At 43.8% G+C, this 20,070-nt stretch overlaps 1 protein-coding gene across 1 annotated transcript in view; it reads left to right on the top strand.

Moving 5' to 3' along the window:
- Positions 1 to 20,070, top strand: part of LOC120061148 (protein prickle-like) — a 42,717-nt gene that overhangs the window by 14,185 nt on the left and 8,462 nt on the right. Inside the window, exons 3-4 of the mRNA XM_039010722.1 lie at positions 13,227 to 13,410; positions 13,597 to 13,710. Coding sequence (XP_038866650.1) covers positions 13,227 to 13,410; positions 13,597 to 13,710 — 298 coding nt within the window. The remainder of the gene's footprint in view (positions 1 to 13,226; positions 13,411 to 13,596; positions 13,711 to 20,070) is intronic.

Genomic DNA, 20,070 nt, shown 5'->3' with positions numbered 1-20,070 from the left:
CCCTATTTTACATGACACTGTAGGCATTCTACATACTGTATCTCAATTAATAAATGAAGAAGAGGTGTTTTAAATAAATGCAAGATGACAAATTTGAAATCTTGGAATGGAAATGGCAGAGATCATAAGAGAAGCTTTGCTGAACTAAATTGCGTCTTGACTTGGTCTTACTACCAGAGAGTATGAAATAGCTGAGCGTTGAACTGGAACAAACTCTAGTGGACACAAGGGGAATTCCACCAGGCTTAGAGGTGAGTCTTTGTCTACCGGTGCATTAAAAACATTTTAACATAATCTATACAGCTAACTGTACCCCTGAAATGAGTATCTGTCAGTTGGAATGTTTTTCAACCATCTATGGTCATATAGCAGTCCAGTCAGTGTCCCCAATGTCTTTCCGAGCAGCAACTAGTTTTCCGCTCCTCTTCTGTGTTGTACAGTCCCCCTGTATGAACTCCCTCTCCCCTCCTCACTGTGTCAGCCAGCTGGGTCTCTTGGTTAGTCCTAATCCTGTCCGTCACCCTAATAAGATTAGCCCTTTCAGCCCATGCTACTGCCGCCACCGCTGTGATGAAGCCCTAACCCCCCCCCCCCCCCACCTCCCTGAATCTCCCCCCCCCCCCCCTTCTCCTTCTCATCCCTTTCTTTCAGCTCCTGCCTCTGCCACCACCGCTGTGATAGAGCCGTAACCCCCCCCCCCCCCCCTTCATCCCTCGTTCACTTTCCCTCCCTCTGGCCACCCCTCTCTGGCTTTTCACTGTCCTTGCTCAGTTAATAAGCACTTTATGAGGAAGGGCAGTTTTGATTTAGGACCAGTAAATCTTTTGAAGACATATTTATATTTTTAACCTTTATTTAAGCGGGGAGTCTCATTGAGACCATTATATATTTTGTAAGGGAGCCCTGCATGACAAGACCAGCAGCAATTACACTTTAAAAGTTAGAAACACAAATACTTCAATCAAGGCGGGAGCATAGGAAACACAGAAAAATACAAAAACACAATTATAAAAAAAAAAACACATTCCTCTGTGAAGAGATCCTCCACCATCAATCTGAACTGCCGAAAGGCACCAAATCATCCAACTGTAGGGTATTCTGAAGATTGTTCCATAAGTGTGGTGCGAAGAAACTAAAAGCTGTTTTACCTAAATCGGTAGTGACAGAAGGAATTTCAAGAGTTAGCCAACCCTGTGAGCGGGAATGGTATCTCGTACTTCATATAGGTTAGGAACGGTGTTAGGTAATGGGGTAATTTTTGCATAAGAGCATTATGAACAAACAGAATGCAATGTTTCGACCACCACAACACTGAGGGCCAGCCCACTTTCTGATAGAGAATGCAGTGATGAGTGCAAAATCGCGCAAGGCTTGAGGTTAACACAGATTGCAATTCTGACTATTTTCTTAAGTGCTCCCTTAGTTGTTTTAGTGAATGGGGACTGCACTCACATTTCATGGTAGATTTGACAGAGAGAAACCCCAGCTGTCAGATTGAACGAATAATGCGTCAGATAGAAGGAAGGTCAAGTCAACAGGCTTTTGAAGACAAACCAACCTTAATCTAAAGCACATGGTGACTCTACTGTACTTTTTATACTGTCATGCTAAAAACACAGATGAACTTGATATGCCACTGTCATCATACCATTAATGTGTTAACTGGGTCTGTACCCAAACAATTCGAGCTTCTACTTCTAAAAATGCACCTTTTCAGAAACAAGTCTCTCACTGTTGCCGCTTGCTATAGACCACCCTCTGCCCCCAGCTTTGCCCTCGACACCATATGTGAATTGATTTATCTTCTGAGCTCGTGCTACTAGGTGACCTAAACTGGGACATGCTTAACACCCCGGCCATCCTACAATCTAAGCTTGATGCCCTCAATCTCACACAAATTATGAACCTATCAGGTACAACCCCAAATCCGTAAACACAGGCACCCTCATAGATATCCTTCTAACTAACTCGCCCTCCAAATACACCTCTGCCGTTTTCAATCAAGATCTCAGCGATCACTGCCTCATTGCCTGCATCCGTAATGGGTCTGCGATCAAATGACCACCCCTCATCACTGTCAAACGCTCCCTAAAACACTTCTGCGAGCAGGCCTTTCTAATCGACCTGGCCGGGGTATCCTGGAATGACATTGACCTCATCCCATCAGTAGAGGATGCCTGGTTATTCTTTAAAAGTGCCTTCCTCACCATCTTAAATAAGCATGCCCCATTCAAAAAAAATGTAGAACTAGGAATAGATATAGTCCTTGGTTCACTCCAGACCTGTCTGCCCTTGACCAGCACAAAAACATCCTGTGGCGTTCTGCATTAGCATTGAATAGCCCTCGTGATATGCAACTTTTCAGGGAAGTAAGGAAGAAATATACACAGGCAGTTAGGAAGGCTAAGGCTAGCTTTTTTTAAACAGAAATTTGCATCCTGTAGTACAAACTCAAAGTTCTGGAACACTGTAAAGTCCATGGAGAATAAGAGCATCTCCTCCCAGCTGCCCACTGCTCTGAGGCTAGGAAACACTGTTACCACTGATAAATCCACTATAATTGAGAATTTCAATAAGCATTTCTCTACGGCTGGCCATGCTTTCACCTGGCTACCCCTACCCCGGTCAACTGCCCGGCACCCTCCACGGCAACCCGCCCAAGTCCCCACCATTTCTCCTTCTCCCAAATCCAGATAGCTGATGTTCTGAAAGAGCTGCAAAATCTGGAACCCTACAAATCAGCAGGGCTAGACAATCTGGACCCTCTCTTTCTAAAATTATCTGCCGAAATTGTTGCGACCCCTATTACTAGCCTGTTCAACCTCTTTCGTATCGTCTGAGATTCCCAAAGATTGGAAAGCTGCTGCGGTCATCCCCCTCTTCAAAGGGGTTGACACTCTAGACCCAAACTGCTGCAGACCTATATCTATCCTACCCTGTCTTTCTAAGGTCTTCGAAAGCCAAGTTAACAAACAGATTACTGACCATTTCGAATCCCACCGTACCTTCTCCGCTATGCAATCTGGATTCAGAGCTGGTCATGGGTGCACCTCAGCCACGCTCATGGTCCTAAACTATATCTTAACCGCCATCGATAAGAGACATTACTGTGCAGCCGTATTCATGGACCTGGCCAAGGCTTTCGACTCTGTCAATCACAACATTCTTATTGGCAGACTCGACAGCCTTGGTTTCTCAAATGATTGCCTCGCCTGGTTTACCAACTACTTCTCAGATAGAGTTCAGTGTGTCAAATCGGAGGGCCTGTTGTCCGGACCTCTGGCAGTCTCTATGGGGGTGCCACAGGGTACAATTCTCGGGCCGACTCTCTTCTCTGTATACATCAATGATGTCGTTCTTGCTGCTGGTGATTCTCTGATCCACCTCTACGCAGACGACACCATTCTGTAGACTTCTGGCCCCTCTTTGGACACTGTGTTAACTAACCTCCAGACGAGCTTCAATGCCATACAACTCTCCTTCCGTGGCCTCCAATTGCTCTTAAATGCAAGTAAAACTAAATGCATGCTATTCAATCGATCACTGCCCTCACCTGCCCGCCTGTCCAGCATCACTACTCAGGACGGCTTTGACTTAGAATACATGGACAACTACAAATACCTAGGTGTCTGGTTAGACTGTAAACTCTCCTTCCAGACTCACATTAAGCATCTCCAATCCAAAATTAAATCTAGAATCGGCTTCCTATATCGCAACAAAGCATCCTTCACTCATGCTGCCAAACATACCCTCGTAAAACTGACCATCCTACCAATCCTCGACCTCGGCGATGTCATTTATAAAATAGCCTCCAAGACTGCATCCAATTTGTTTGTTGAGTAGAGTGTATCACAGTACCATCAGTTTTATCACCAAAGCCCCATATACTACCCACCACTGCGACCTGTACGCTCTCGTTGGTTGGCCCTCACTTCATACTCGTCGCCAAACCCACTGGCTACAGGTTATCTACAAGTCTCTGCTAGGTAAAGCCCCGCCTTATCTCAGCTCACTGGTCATCATAGCAGCACCCACTCGTAGCACGTGCTCCAGCAGGTATATCTCACTGGTCACCCCCAAAGCCAATTCCTCCTTTGGTCGCATTTCCTTCCAGTTCTCTGCTGCCAATGACTGGAACGAACTGCAAAAATCACTGAAGCTGGAGACTCATATCTCCCTCACTAGCTTTAAGCACCAGCTGTCAGAGCAGCTCACAGATCACTGCACCTGTACATAGCCCATCTGTAAATAGCCCATCTATCTACCTCATCCCCATACTGTATTTATTTATTTATCTTGCTACTTTGCACCCCAGTAGCTCTACTTGCACATTCATCTTCTGCACATCTACCATTCCAGTGTTTAATTGCTATATTGTAATTACTTCGCCACCATGGCCTATTTATTGCCTTAACTCTCGTATCTTACCTCATTTGCACTCACTGTATATAGACTTTTTGTTTTCTTTTTTCTACTGTATTATTGACTGTATGTTTTGTTTATTCCATGTGTAACTTTGTTGCTGTATGTGTCTAATTGCTATGCTTTATCTTGGCCAGGTCGCTGTTGCAAATGAGAACTTGTTCTCTACTAGCCTACCTGGTTAAATAAAGGTGAAATATATATATTTTTAAAGATATACTGTAAGTTTAACAACTTTGAGTCACAGATTAACAGTCTGTTATAGTCCGTTTCGTTATGGTGAAGTTATTGAATGTAGGAAAGACATTGGGCCAAATTGAGAGTTTACTTGGTTGGTGACATGGATTTTTTTGTTTTGTTTAACGTTCCAGTCTGGTATCGGAAGAATGAGAGGTGTTTAATTGTTTTAAGTCGGAGGTGTCAGAACCACAGTTAAGAGGGCAGAATTAATAAATGATTGAGATGTATGGGGGTCACTGCTTAACATCTTAAAGACTCCAGAGCCCAGGACAAATAACCTCTCCTTTAATAACCCATTCACAGTAATACCTGACCCCATTACCCCCATGGAGGACAAACAGGCAAGTGACCAAAGAGCGCCGCTGTTTAACCACACTGTCAGGGCAGTGATCCATCTTCAGCACTCTCTCTCCCAGACAGGGCTGAGGCCTCAGAGGCAGATGTCTGTATCCACCAGAGGAGGAATTAAGTTACTTGTGACCCCTCAGGTCCCAGTTAGTGTCACTGACATACAGAGTACTCAAAACCAACTCATTGGGGAGGGCAGGCAGGCAGGCGGGTGGCATGGTGATTACTCTGGCACTAATTGGTGGCCACAGAGCGAGCGTTCTGGGACCGTGTCCATCTGTTTCTTGATGGATCTGTCTAATCTGGACTCAGAGTACCATCATGACACAGTAAGAGAGAGAAGCTATACTGTAGCTACTCAGTTTCAATCACAGCTAATCACACCAAGAGCACACACGCATTCATGCCAATAGGATTATTTATCACTGTACTGTACACACTGTTTGGCACATTACACTACCCATTTAATCTATTTGACAATTGAGTGGCCAAACTGATGGGACTGGGTGGCTTTAAGATGTACATATCTAAAAGGTCTGACAATTTGACTTAGTTCAGAGTGGATGATGAAGTTGTGATTTTATGGAAGATTTTGTAGCTAAATATTCTAACTGTTCATTATGTTTGGATTGATGGCACACTTTACAGATGTTTGAACTGAGAGTGATGCTAGTATTGGTTGGTGAGTGACAGAGACCAGAAAAGGGACAATACCAGAGATGTACAGAGGAATAAAAGAGAGATTTGACAGGCGAGGCGAATTATCACAGATCTAAGGGCAAAGGGCCTTTTTGGTGAGATCATCTGACTGACAGGTCATCGTGGAGTGATTGAAAGTGAGGTTAGATGAGCTGTTATGATGTTGTACTTCTTTGAGGCCTGTAGCCAATCCAAGAGCTGCTCTGAATGTCATCCTTTTTAATTGGTCAAAACAGAAGTACTTGATAACCCACCAGAGGTGTTTTTCATCAATTATGCTTGTCTTGATTTGACTTGTTAGAACTAAGAATGATTCATTCACAAATCGGTGGAGGTAGGGGCTTGGATTTCTTTGTGACATTATTGACAAAAGCTAAAGTGGCTTTATTTCTTCCTTTACTCATTTGTTTTGTTGAATGTAGCCACTAATTGGAAGGCTACTCGCTCATAGAACATACAAGTGAAAGTTATTGTGTTAATGTCTTAGCTCACAGTGGGAAGTGGATAGTGGGAACACATGGGCCCCTATTTTCCAGAGGTAGAGGGTTTAGAATTTAGATTGAGTCTGTTAACACTGCTAGCAAATTTATAAACAGGATGGTTAATGATTGTAATTAGGATTGTGGCATTCTAAAAGTGAAAATGAGCAGACAGAGGTCTGTCTGCTCTCCCACAAGAGGGCCAGCAGGGAAAATGTTATTCATGATTACTATATGTCAGGATTATTTGGCCCTGCTGTGTATACTAATGGAAGTTATTGAGGCTCCATGGTGGCCTAGTTCACACTGTTTTACTTTATAATGTCACAGAAGTTATCCACTGAACATAATGAATAAGACTAGGTAAGAGTACCACAAGCTAATGGATAGTGTTTTGTAGGGATGTAATAATTCACCGATACGCATCGGTCCCTGATTCAAATGTTTAAGATACGAATGCGTCGGTCCGCGGACCCCAAACCAATCCAAATGTAGCATGCATCAGTCAGAAAATTGATTTAAAATGTTATAAATCACAAATGAAATGTTTTTTGTTGTTGTTGCTCATATTACTTTCAACCTTCTGAAAATAACATGTTTTGTAACAACTGATGCGTCCTAAGTGTTGAACTAAGCATGTAACTGTGTTGACAGTCACTAGGCATGTTTCCATTGACCCAGGTTTATTTGACAAAAGCAATATCTACAAAAAAAAAAAAATTATATATATATATATATACTGCTCAAAAAAAGAAAGGGAACACTTAAACAACACAATGTAACTCCAAGTCAATCACACTTCTGTGAAATCAAACTGTCCACTTAGGAAGCAACACTGATTGTCAATAAATTTCACATGCTGTTGTGCAAATGGAATAGACAAAAGGTGGAAATTATAGGCAATTAGCAAGACACCCCCAATAAAGGAGTGATTCTGCAGGTGGTGACCACAGACCACTTCTCAGTTCCTATGCTTCCTGGCTGATGTTTTGGTCACTTTTGAATGCTGGCGGTGCTCTCACTCTAGTGGTAGCATGAGACGGAGTCTACAACCCACACAAGTGGCTCAGGTAGTGCAGCTCATCCAGGATGGCACATCAATGCGAGCTGTGACAAGAAGGTTTGCTGTGTCTCAGCGTAGTGTCCAGAGCATGGAGGCGCTACCAGGAGACAGGCCAGTACATCAGGAGACGTGGAGGAGGCCGTAGGAGGGCAACAACCCAGCAGCAGGACCGCTACCTCCGCCTTTGTGCAAGGAGGAGCACTGCCAGAGCCCTTCAAAATGACCTCCAGCAGGCCACAAATGTGCATGTGTCTGCTCAAACGGTCAGAAACAGACTCCATGAGGGTGGTATGAGGGCCCGACGTCCACAGGTGGGGGTTGTGCTTACAGCCCAACACCGTGCAGGATGTTTGGCATTTGCCAGAGAACACCAAGATTGGCAAATTCGCCACTGGCGCCCTGTGCTCTTCACAGATGAAAGCAGGTTCACACTGAGCACATGAGCACATGTGACAGAGTCTGGAGACGCCGTGGAGAATGTTCTGCTGCCTGCAACATCCTCCAGCATGACCGGTTTGGCGGTGGGTCAGTCATGGTGTGGGGTGGCATTTCTTTGTGGGGCCGCACAGCCCTCCATGTGCTTGCCAGAGGTAGCCTGACTGCCATTAGGTACCGAGATGAGATCCTCAGAGCCCTTGTGAGACCATATGCTGGCACATGCACATTTGTGGCCTGCTGGAGGTCATTTTGCAGGGCTCTGGCAGTGCTCCTCCTTGCACAAAGGCGGAGGTAGCGGTCCTGCTGCTGGGTTGTTGCCCTCCTACGGCCTCCTCCACGTCTCCTGATGTACTGGCCTGTCTCCTGGTAGGGCCTCCATGCTCTGGACACTACGCTGACAGACACAGCAAACCTTCTTGCCACAGCTCGCATTGATGTGCCATCCTGGATGAGCTGCACTACCTGAGCCACTTGTGTGGGTTGTAGACTCCGTCTCATGCTACCACTAGAGTGAGAGCACCGCCAGCATTCAAAAGTGACCAAAACATCAGCCAGGAAGCATAGGAACTGAGAAGTGGTCTGTGGTCACCACCTGCAGAATCACTCTTTTATTGGGGGTGTCTTGCTAATTGCCTATAATTTCCACCTTTTGTCTATTCCATTTGCACAACAGCATGTGAAATTTATTGACAATCAGTGTTGCTTCCTAGGTGGACAGTTTGATTTTACAGAAGTGTGATTGACTTGGAGTTACATTGTGTTGTTTAAGTGTTCCCTTTATTTTTTTGAGCAGTGTATATTTGTGACATGTGTAATGGTAACAAGTAATTTATTAGCTGAGTGACAACCTATGTAGATTTCAAGTGTAACCTGTATGAAATGGCTAGCTAGTTAGCAGTGCGCTAGTAGCGTTTCAATCGGTGATGTCACTCGCTCTGAGACCTTGAAGTAGTTGTTCCCTTTGCTCTGCAAGGGCCACGGCTTTTGTGGAGCCATAGCTAACGATGCTTCAATGGTGACTGTTGTCGATGTCTTCAGAGGGTCCCTGGTTCAAGACCAGATTGGGGCGATGAGAGGGTCGGAAGCAACACTTATCTATGCCCTGTTGAATATTGTGTTTTACCAGAATAAAAGTGAGCTATCGGAGACACAACTCATCTGGCTATAGGCTACCTGCTGAACAGGGCTTACAATAGATTTTATTTTTATTGTTCAGGTTCACCATCAGCAATAGTTTTGGCAGTTTTGCTTTAAACAATCAGTGTACAAAACATTAGGAACACCTCAGAACAGCCCCTATTCATCGGGGCATGGACTCGACAAGGTGTTGAAAGCGTTCCACAGAGATGCTGGACCATGTTGACTCATAGTTGTGTCAAGTTGGCTGGATGTCATTTGGGTGGTGGGCCATTCTGGTTACACACGTTAAACTGTTGAGTGTGAAAAACCCAGCAGCGTTGCAGTTCTCAAACCGGCGTGCCTGGCACCTACTACCATACCCTGTTCAAAGGCACTTACATCTTTTGTCTTTCCCATTCACCTTCTGAATGGCACACATACATAATCCAGGCCCAGCTCATGAGATCCATCAGCAGCAGATTTGAATTTAGAATGTAAAAAATCTTAGTGCGTCAATTCGTTCTCCAGTCAAACCGAAAATCATCGTTTCAACCCCCCCCCCCCCCCCCCCCCCCAAAAAAAATCCTGTATTGTAGTTTAATCTCATCTTGATTATTGTCCAGTCATATGGCGCTGCATAGAAAGACCTAGTCAAGCTGCAGCTGGCCCAGAACAGAGCGGCAAGTCTTGCTCTTAATTGTAATCAGAGGGCTAATATTAATACTATGCATGCCAGTCACTCTTGGTTAAGAGTTGAGGAAAGACTGATTACATCACTTCTTGTTTTTATAAGAAACATGAATGTGCTGGAAATTCCAAATAGTTTGCATAGTCAATTTACACACAGCACTGACACACACTCTTACCCCACCAGACATGGAACCAGGGGTCTTTTCATAGTCCCCAGGTCCAGAACAAATTCAAGGAAACATGCAGTATTCTACAGAGCCATGATTGCATGGAACTCCCTTCCGTCTCATATTGCGCAAGTGAACAGCAAACCTGGTTTCAAAAAACAAATAAAGCAACATGTCGCGGCACAACGGCCTCTCCCCATGTGACCTACTTGTTGTGTGTACTGTATGTGCTGACATCTATGTGTAACTGATAGATGCACACTACATGTTGATGTTTATACATTTATGTCAATTGTAAAGTCTTTTGTCTGTAATGTATTTTTCTTACCATGTACGACTCCAGTAAGACTAGCTGTCGACAATAAATATATATATATATATTTTTTAAATCAAGTATCGGAGCCCATGTATCGAATCGTCTTGAAAGATGCACATCCCTGACATGGATTCTTCACACGCTGTTTTTGTAGAGGATATAAGAAGTGTATATACTGTATTGTTTATCTAAATGTATCGTACTAGTTTGTGATGTGCCTCAGGAGCACAATAGAAAAGCAGCCTACACTGCTTTACTTGTATCCTACTGCCCATCAGTCAATCATGTATGGGATTATCCACTACCAGTCTCACTGTTTACACATCAACACAAAGAAATATGCCTCAACAACTGTTACAGCCACAGTGCGCTGACGCAGAGGCGTAACACGGATTACAAGCTAAACAGATCAAATCAGCATCTGCTCATGCTCTGTAACCGCGGTAACGATGCTGGTCATTTCTGAGGCCCTCTTGGTGGCAGTAGCTGGGTGTGGCTGTGGAGGCTGTGTGCCGTCCTGGCATTCCATCTGAGCGTAGCTAAATATCCTCTTAATGGCCAGCTAGATGTCTTTCCAGGCTGGCAAGAAGATCCAACTAGGTTAATAACACTCAAGCCCATTTGCACACAGTCCACATCATTTAAAATAAATTGGTTTAGAAACTGCTCTCTAGCTCTGGCTGATGTAATTAGGTTTAATGTTGGATTTGGCAACTATACTCTGAACAACTCTTTGCTGATTATTTTACTGATAAACCTCCCTGTCATTTTGAGTAGTTGGTGGGTGGCTGGATAACATTTCCTGGTACTTCTGTAGTGGTTTTCCTGCTGCCTGCATGCTGGAAGTCGTCTGTACTACACACACACACACGTACACACGTGGTGTCTCACTGTGCCTCTTACATGCACGCATGTACAGTGTACACAGGCTCTGAGAACAAACAGCTGGGGCCAGATTGTGGCTAGTGAGTCTTGCCAGAATGGCTTACCCTGAGGTGACCTGCTATGTTTACCATGATTTATACTGGACCTGCTGCACTACAACCTGGCCTTATAAGGAGCTATGGTAGCCAGTGATGAAAGCAATCTGTTAAGGAACAAAAGTAAATGTACAACAAAGGCATAGATATTATAGTATCAGCAGAATGGATAGCAGCAGAATAAAGATTGGACAGGAAGGCCCAACAGTTTAATATTTTAATGGGAAGGTAATAGTAGGAAGGATGGGGGACTGACTGGTGAATGATGTTTATCCACATGAAAGGATTGGCCTCTGGTCGGAGAGAGAGTGGGTGTGTTTAGAGCTGGTGTTTTGGTTATGGCTGGGTTAAGGGGTGGGGGGGCTGGGGGTGTGTGTGTCTAAGCAAAGCGGCTTTGTCCTCCATCTGTGCCTGAGGAACAGGCCTTGAGCCGCAAATACCAGCTGAGGGCCTGTTATGCAATCACACAAGAGCCAGAGATACTGTATATGCAGCAGCCATCACACTGATGCATCCACACACATGTAATGCTTGCACATACATTAGCACGTACTGTACAAAACCTTTCTCCCATGATCAATCCCACATACAGACAGGCCCAATTACAGATTGATTCTGAGGAAAGATATGACATCCCAGAGCGGGTGTCTTCCTCCTCCTCCTGCTATAGATGTAGGATCTTAATTCAATCAACCTGTTGCAGGATAAACTTTCCTGCAATGCAGGTCATTTAAAACTTGTGGTGTATTTGAGGTTTAAAAAGGCTTCTGAAATGTGTAATTTTTCACTAAGAAATTTCAGACTTTAGGGCCTCCCGGGTGAGACTCTCACCAGAGACTCTGGGTTCGCGCCCAGGCTCTGTCGCAGCCGGCCGCGACCGGGAGGTCCGTGGGGCGACGCACAATTGGCCTAGCGTCGTCCGGGTTAGGGAGGGTTTGGCCGGTAGGGATATCCTTGTCTCATCACGCACCAGCGGCGACTCCTGTGGCGGGCCGGGCGCAGTGCGCGCTAACCAAGGTCGCCAGGTGCACGGTGTTTCCTCCGACACATTGGTGCGGCTGGCTTCCGGGTTGGAGGCACGCTGTGTTAAGAAGCAGTGCGGCTTGGTTGGGTTGTGTTTCGGAGGACGCATGGCTTTCGACCTTCGTCTCTTCCGAGCCCGTACGGGAGTTGTAGCGATGAGACAAGATAGTAATTACTAACAATTGGATACCATGAAATTGGGGAGAAAAGGGGTAAAATTTTTATTTAAAAAAGAAAAGAAGAAATTTCTTTAGTTTACCTTACAAAAAACCTTTCCTGTTGCTGCAAGATCATTTTTCTGCTGTAGCAGACTGACTCAAATTAAGATCCTACATCTGTATTAACCACTGTAGGACGGCCAGGCCCAGGCTTACATCAGTGACCTCATTTCCTGCTAGCTCAGTGGGGTGATAGAGCAATGGTGGGAATCTTAAAGGAAAAATCCACTCAAAACCGATATTTGTGTTAGTCCTCTGATACAGTCCCAAAATGTTTTGCATGTTAGCAGTCAGGTTTTCAAGATATTGTAAAACGCGTCATCATGATGCCTCATGAAAGTCATGATATCAAGATAGTTTTTGAGTGGAGTTTCCTTTTAAAATGCAGGGTCTGATTCGGGATGAGACTTACCAGTATGTTTACCATAGGTGACAAGGTGTTAAATATGACCCCTTCACGGGCAGGGGTCAGTCTCTTTCATCAGGTAATCGGAGAATGGTCAGCTACCTCATCCAGTTATGTGTGTGTCCGACGGTGTCACTGTTACACTGAATGCGGGTGTGCATGTCAGTTTGACTACATGCTCGTTTTAGCTTCTGCGCAGTGAGTATTTGACTGGGTCTGTGTGTCTGAGTTTGATGTGCCTCTCCTTGGATGAACACCTGCTTGTTGTCTTAGTAATGTGTGACTGTGATGCAGGGAGTCATATTGAGTCACGCTCAAGAATGTTTGTGGGCTTGCTAATTACATCATGTATCCAACACAAAGTATGTTCATGCCATGGAATACTTGACTACAGACAGTGGATGTGTGGGCATGTGTATGAGTCTATTGGAGCGGTTGGCAAATGTTGGCAATCAATGTCATGTTTTTATGATTAGATAATAGGATATGTTAAAAAATCTTAGTTTGGTGGGTGTTGCATGTATTGGACCTGTTGTCCTCTCTTTCCATCCACAGGAAGATCTGTGTAGTATTCTGGTTGCCATGTATTGTTCCCACCATCACTCTTTCCAACCACAGGAAGATCTGTGTGCACTGTAAGTGTGTGCGTGAGGAGCATGCAGTGCGGGCGGTGCCGGGCCAGCTGGAGAGGATGATGGTGAAGCTGGTCTCAGACTTCCAGAGACACTCCATCTCCGACGACGACTCAGGCTGCGCCTCCGAGGAGTACGCCTGGGTCCCGCCTGGACTCAAGCCCGAACAGGTCAGAACCAGCTTTCAATATACTTGGCATCGCTCATTTACTCATGCGTTTCCTTTATTTTGACAGTTACCTGTATGTTTAAACCTCAACGCTCATTCTTATTTGCATACACACAGGGTAAAAAAGAAATGGCCTCGCAGCCCCTCTCAAAGAAGTGTGTGTCTGAACATGCTTGTTTTAATGCAGGTGTATCAGTATTTCAGCTGTATCCCGGAGGACAGAGTGCCCTATGCTAACAGCTCAGGAGAGAGGTATCGCATTAAACAGCTCCTCCACCAGCTACCAGCTCACGACAGTGAGGTAACAGTCGCTAATACCGTAACTCTGCGTAGGGTTTTGGTTGTTCTAAAGCCCCTGGGCTGTAATATGATTGTTTTCTGTGATGCTTGTCTGACTCAGCATTATAACTATTCTTTAATACTGTACTGCACGTCTGTGTGAGATTTTGGTTTCCCTAGCCTCTGGGCTGTAATGTACAGTAACAGTCACAAGTTTGGACACACCTACTCATTCCAGTTTAAAAAATAAATGATATTTATTATTTTTGACTATTTTCTACATTGTAGAATAATAGTGAAGACATCAAAACTATGAAATAGCACATGGAATCATGTAGTAACCAAAAAAGTGTTAAACATTTCTTCAAAGTAGCCACCCTTTGCCTTGATGACAGCATTGCACTCTCTTGGCATTCTCTCAACCAGCTTCATGAGGTAGTCACCTGCAATGCATTTCAATTAACTTGTTTGGGATAGGGGGCAGCATTTTCACGTTTGGATGAAAAGCGTGCCCAGAGTAAACTGCCTGCTACTCAGTCCCAACTGCTAATATATGCATATTATTAGTATATTTGGATAGAAAACACTCTGAAGTTTCTAAAACTGTTTGAATGATGTCTGTGAGTATAACAGAACTCATATGGCAGGCAAAAACCTGAGAAAAATCCAACCAGGAAGTGGGAAATCTGAGGTTTGTAGTTTTTCAACTCTTTGCCAATCGTTTAGTTTATTTATTTTATTTTTACAGGGACAGTGCACATTAATCAACGTTTCAGTAAAAGTGCCGGTTTTAGCCAGCCGGCTAATTTTCAACCGCAGTCCCTGGGCAGGTTATTAAAAACAATTACAATATAGACAATCATTGAGCAGTGAGCACACGCAGAGCAACATAGCATACAGACAGAGCAACATAGGACAAGCAAGACGTAGCATACAGACAGAGCAACATAGAACAAAAAGCAGCAAAACAAAATTCATAAAAGCAACAAAGTGTTTCCACACCTCACAAGCTACAGACAACAGACAACATGGAAAGCGGCAATACACAGCTAGGGAATATGTTCACAAATCTGATTCACCTTTAACCATGTCTTCATGCATTTTGTGAAAGTGTGATATGTGGTGCAGTTATGTGTCTGATGGCAATGTATTCCAGACATAGGAAGCTCTCACAGAGAAAGCGGATTTACTAAAGGTGTTTTTCCTTAAGGGAACTATACAGTCACCTCTCATGGCAGACCTTGTGGATCTGCTGCCATATGTTTGGGTTTTCTGTTTAACAAAAATACTGAGTGGAGGGGGAGCCAGGCCATTTAGGATCTTGAATAAAAGACATGCGTCAGTGTATTGCACAAGATTTTCCCAACTCAGAAGCTCATGCTTTCTGAGGATGTAACAGTGATGATGGCTATTGAGCTTCCTATCAAGCACTTTGAGAGCCTGTAGACCAGGGGTGTCAAACTCATTCCACGGAGGGCCTAGTGTCTGCAGGTTTTTGGTTTTTCCTTTCAATAAAGCCCTAGACAACCAGGTGTGGGGAGTTCCTAACTAATTAGTGATGTTAATTCATCAATCAAGTACAAGGGAGGAGCGAAAACCCGCAGACACTCGGCCCCCCGTGGAATGAGTTTGACACCTGTGCTGTAGACACTGAATATACAGTGTCTATGGGGTCAAATTGCACTTCTTAAGGCTTCCACTAGATGTCAACACTCTTTAGAACCTTGTTTGATGCTTCTACTGGGAAGTGGGGGCGAATGAGAGGGGATTGAGTAAGGTCTCTCCCAGAGTGCCATGAGCTGACCATGCGCGTTCACGTGAGAGTTAGCTTGAGTTCCATTGCATTTCTGAAGACAAAGGAATTCTCCGGTTGGAACATTATTGAAGATTTATGATAAAAACATCCTAAAGATTGATTCTGTACTTCGTTTGACATGTTTCTACGAACTGTAATATTACTTTTTTGACTTTTCGTCTGAACAAAGCGATCGCATTGAGCATTTGGATTACTGGGCTAAACGCGCAAACAAAAAGGAGGTATTTGGACCTATGGTCGTTATTGAACAAATCAAACATTTATTGTGGAACTGTCATTCCTGGGAGTGCATTCTGATGAAGATCATCAAAGGTAAGTGAATATTTATAATGTTATTTCTGACTTCTGTTGACTCCGCAACATGGCGGGTATATGTTTGGCTTGTTTTGGTCTCTGAGCGCCGTACTCAGATTATTGCATGGTTTGCTTTTTACGTAAAGCTTTTTTGAAATCTGACAAAGCGGTTGCATTAAGGACAAGTATATCTATAATACTTGTATCTTTTATCAAAGTTTATTATGAGTATTTCTGTAAATTGATGTGGCTCTGTGCAAATTTACGGGATGTTTTGGAGGTAAAGCCAAATGTAAACTGAGGTTTTTGGATATAAATATGAACTTGATCGAACAAAACATGCATGTATTGTGTAACATGTTGTCCTGGGAGTGTCATCTGATGAAGAATATCAAAGGTTAGTGATTAATTTTATCTCTATTTCTGCTTTTTGTGACTCTTCTTTTTGGTTGGAAAATGGTTGTATGCTTTCTGTGACTAGTTGCTGACATAATGATATGTTCTGCTTTCGCCGAAAAGCCTTTTTGAAATCGGACACTGTGGTTGGATTAATGAGAAGTTTATCTTTAAAATGTTGTCTCATACTTGTATGTTTGAGAAATTTAAATAATGAGATTTCTGTTGATTGAATTTGGCGCCCTGCAATTTCATTGGCTGTTGGCGAAACAGCTAGCGGAACCCTGTTCCCAGACAGGTTAACAGGTGTGTCTTTAAAAGTTAATTTGTGGAATTTCTTTCCTTAATGTGTTTGAGCCAATCAGTTGTGTAGTGACAAGGTAGGGTTGGTATACAGAAGATAGCCCTATTTTGTAAAAGACCAAGTCCATATTATGGCAAGAAAGCTCAAATAAGCAAAGAGAAACAACAGTCCATCATCCGGAAACTTTCAAGAACTTCTTCAAGTCCAGTCACAGAAACCATCAAGCGCTATGATGATACTGGCGCTCATGAGGACCGCCACAGGAAAGGAAGAATCAGAGTTACCTCTGCTGCAGAGGACATGTTCATTAGAGTTACCAGCCTCAGAAATTGCAGCCCAAATAAATGCTTCACAGAGTTCAAGTAACAGACACATTTCAACATCAACTATTCAGAGGAGATCTTGTGAATCAGGCCTTCATGGTCGAATTGCTGCAAAGAAACCACTACTAAAGGACATTTATAACATTCAGATGTCATAAATCAGCAATGCAGAGCTCTCCCTGTCCTCTGCCGTGCCTTGATTGTATTACTGTTGATGATATCTGGAAATGTGCATGTACAACCTGGCCCATCTACTGTTGCTAGCCCCAATTCTGACTTGTGCTCTGATCAATTGAAAGTGTGGGTTCACAGCTCCAATCCAGATGTTGGTCAATACTGAGACGTGGTTAAGGAAGAGTGTTTTGAATACTGATGTTAACCTTTCTGGTTATAACCTTTTTCGGCAAGACAGATCTTCCAAAGGTAGGGGAGTGGCAATCTTTCCCAAGGGTCACCTTCAGTGCTCGGTTGTCTCCACCAAGTCTGTCCACAAACAATTTGATTTCCTGGTTTTAAGCATTAAACTTTCAAATAGCTCTTTGTTGACTGTTGCTGGGTGCTATTGTCCTCCATCAGCACCGGCCTGTACCCTACCTGCCCTAAGCTCTCTCCTGGTCCCTTACACTGAGTCTGAATTTGTCCTGCTAGGTGACCTAAACTGGGACATGCTTAAACCACCTGACCAAGTCCTAAAGCAATGGGACTCCCTAAATCTTTCTCAGATTATTACCAATCCCACCAGGCATGACTCCAAACATCAAGAAAAGGCTACTCTCCTCGACGTTATCCTCACAAATAATCCTGATGGGTATCAGTCTGGTGTTTTCTGTAATGACCTTAGTGATCACTGTTTTACAGCCTGTGTTCATAATGACTGCTCAGTGAAACGACCTGTCGTGATTTGTCATAGACGCTTGCTAAAAAACTTTAATGAGCAAGCCTTCCTTCATGAACTGGCCTCTGTAAAATGGTAAAGAATCAGCTTGATCCCCTCTGTTGAAGACGCTTGGACCTTCTTTTTTGATATTTTCAGTGGTATTGTTAACAAATACGCCCCCATAAAGAAAATTAGAATTAAAAACAGGTTCAGCCCCTGATTCGGCCGTGATCTTGCGGAGTTACTCCACCTCAAGAATTGCATTTGGCGCGAGGCTCGGCACACGCATACTCAGGCTGACTGGCTCTCGTTCAGGCAAATGAGAAATAAGTGCACTCAGGCTATCCAGGAGGCAAGTTAGTAACTTTAAGGAGCAGTACTCTCTCTGTGGATCTAACCCCAAGATGTTCTGGAAAACGGTTAAAGACATGGAGAATAAACCCTCCTCCTCACAGCTGCCCATGTCCCTTAATGTTGATGATATGGTTGATGATGTGGCAGTCACTGAGTCCGAGGTCCTAAAGGAGCTCCTTAAACTTGACCTCATAAAAACATCTGAGTCAGATGGTTTAGACCCTTTCTTCTTTAAGGTTGCTGCCCCTATCATCGCCAAGCCTATTGCCAAACTTTTTAACCTGTCGTTCCTTTCTGGGGAGGTTCCCATTGCTTGGAAGGCAGCCACGGTTTGTCCTTTATTTAATGGGGGAGATCAAGCTGATCCTAACTGTTATAGGCCTATTTCTAATTTGCCCTGTTAAACAAAAGTGTTGGAAAAACATGTCAATAATTAACTGACTGGCTTTCTTGAGGTCTATACTATTCTCTCTGGTATGCAATCTGGTTTCCGTTCAGGTTATGGATGTGTCACTGCAACCTTAAAGGTCCTCAATGATGTCGCCATTGCCCTTGGTTCTAAGCAATATTGTGTTGCTATTTTTATTGACTTGGCCAAAGCTTTTGATACGGTAGACCATTCCATTCTTGTGGGCCGGCTAAGGAGTATTGGTGTCTCTGAGGGGTCTTTGGCCTGGTTTGCTAACTACCTCAGAGTGCAGTGTATAAAGTCAGAAAATCTGCTGTCTCAGCCTCTGCCTGTCACCAAGGGAGTATCCCAAGGCTCAATTCTAGGCCCCACACTCTTCTCAATTTACATCAACAACATAGCTCAGGCAGTAGGAAGCTCTCTCATCCATTTATATGCAGATTATACAGTCTTATACTCAGCTAGCCCCTCCCCAGATGTTGTGTTAACTGCTCTACAACAAAGCTGTCTTAGTGTCCAACAAGCTTTCTCTGCCCTTAACCTTGTTCTGAACACCTCCAAAACAAAGGTCATGTGGTTTGGTAAGAAGAATGCCCCTCTCCCTACAGGTGTGATTAATACCTCTGAGGGTTTAGAGCTTGAGGTAGTCAACTCATACAGGTATTTGGGAGTATGGCTAGACGGTACACTCTCAGCACATATCAAAGCTCAGGCTAAAGTTAAATCTAGACTTGGTTTCCTCTATCGTAATCGTTCCTCTTTCACCCCAGCTGCCAAACTAAACCTGATTCAAATGACCATCCTACCCATGCTAGATTACAGAGACGTAGTTTATAGATCGGTAGGTAAGGGTGCTCTCGAGTGGCTAGATGTTCTTTACCATTCAGCCATCAGATTTGCCACCAATGCTCCTTATAGGACACATCACTGCACTCTATACTCCTCTGTAAACTGGTCGTCTCTGTATACCCGTCTCAAGACCCACTGGTTGATGCTTATTTATAAAATCCTCTTAGGCCTCACTCTCTCCTATCTGAGATATCTACCGCAGCCCTCATCCTCCACATACAACACCCGTTCTGCCAGTCACATTCTGTTAAAGGTCCCCAAAGCACACACATCCCTGGGTCGCTCCTCTTTTCAGTTCGCTGCAGCTAGTGACTGTAACGAGCTGCAACAAACACTCAAACTGGACAGTTTTATCTCAATCTCTTCATTCAAAGACTCAATCATTGACAGTTGTGGCTGCTTTGTGATGTATTGTTGTCTCTACCCTGCCCTTTGTGCTGTTGTCTGTGCCCAATAATGTTTGTACCATGTTTTGTGCTGCTACCATGTTATGTTGCTATTATGCTGTGTTGTCATGTTGCTGCCTTGCTATGTTGTTGTATTGGGTCTCTCTTTATGTAGTGTTGTCTCTCTTGTTGTGACACGTGTTTTGTCCTATGTTTATATTATATTTATTTTTTATTTTTAATCCCAGGTCCCATCCCCGCAGGAGGCCTTTTGGTAGGCCGTCATTGTAAATAAGAATTTGTTCTTAACTGACTTGCCTAGTTAATAAAGGTTAAATATAAAATAAAAAATAAGGAGAGATTTTCTTGGGCCA

This window comes from Salvelinus namaycush, chromosome 16 (assembly GCF_016432855.1).
Source record: "Salvelinus namaycush isolate Seneca chromosome 16, SaNama_1.0, whole genome shotgun sequence".
Taxonomy (NCBI): Eukaryota; Metazoa; Chordata; class Actinopteri; order Salmoniformes; family Salmonidae; genus Salvelinus; species Salvelinus namaycush.
Note: the sequence above shows the minus strand (reverse complement) of the source record. Positions and strands in the feature narration are given on the sequence as shown.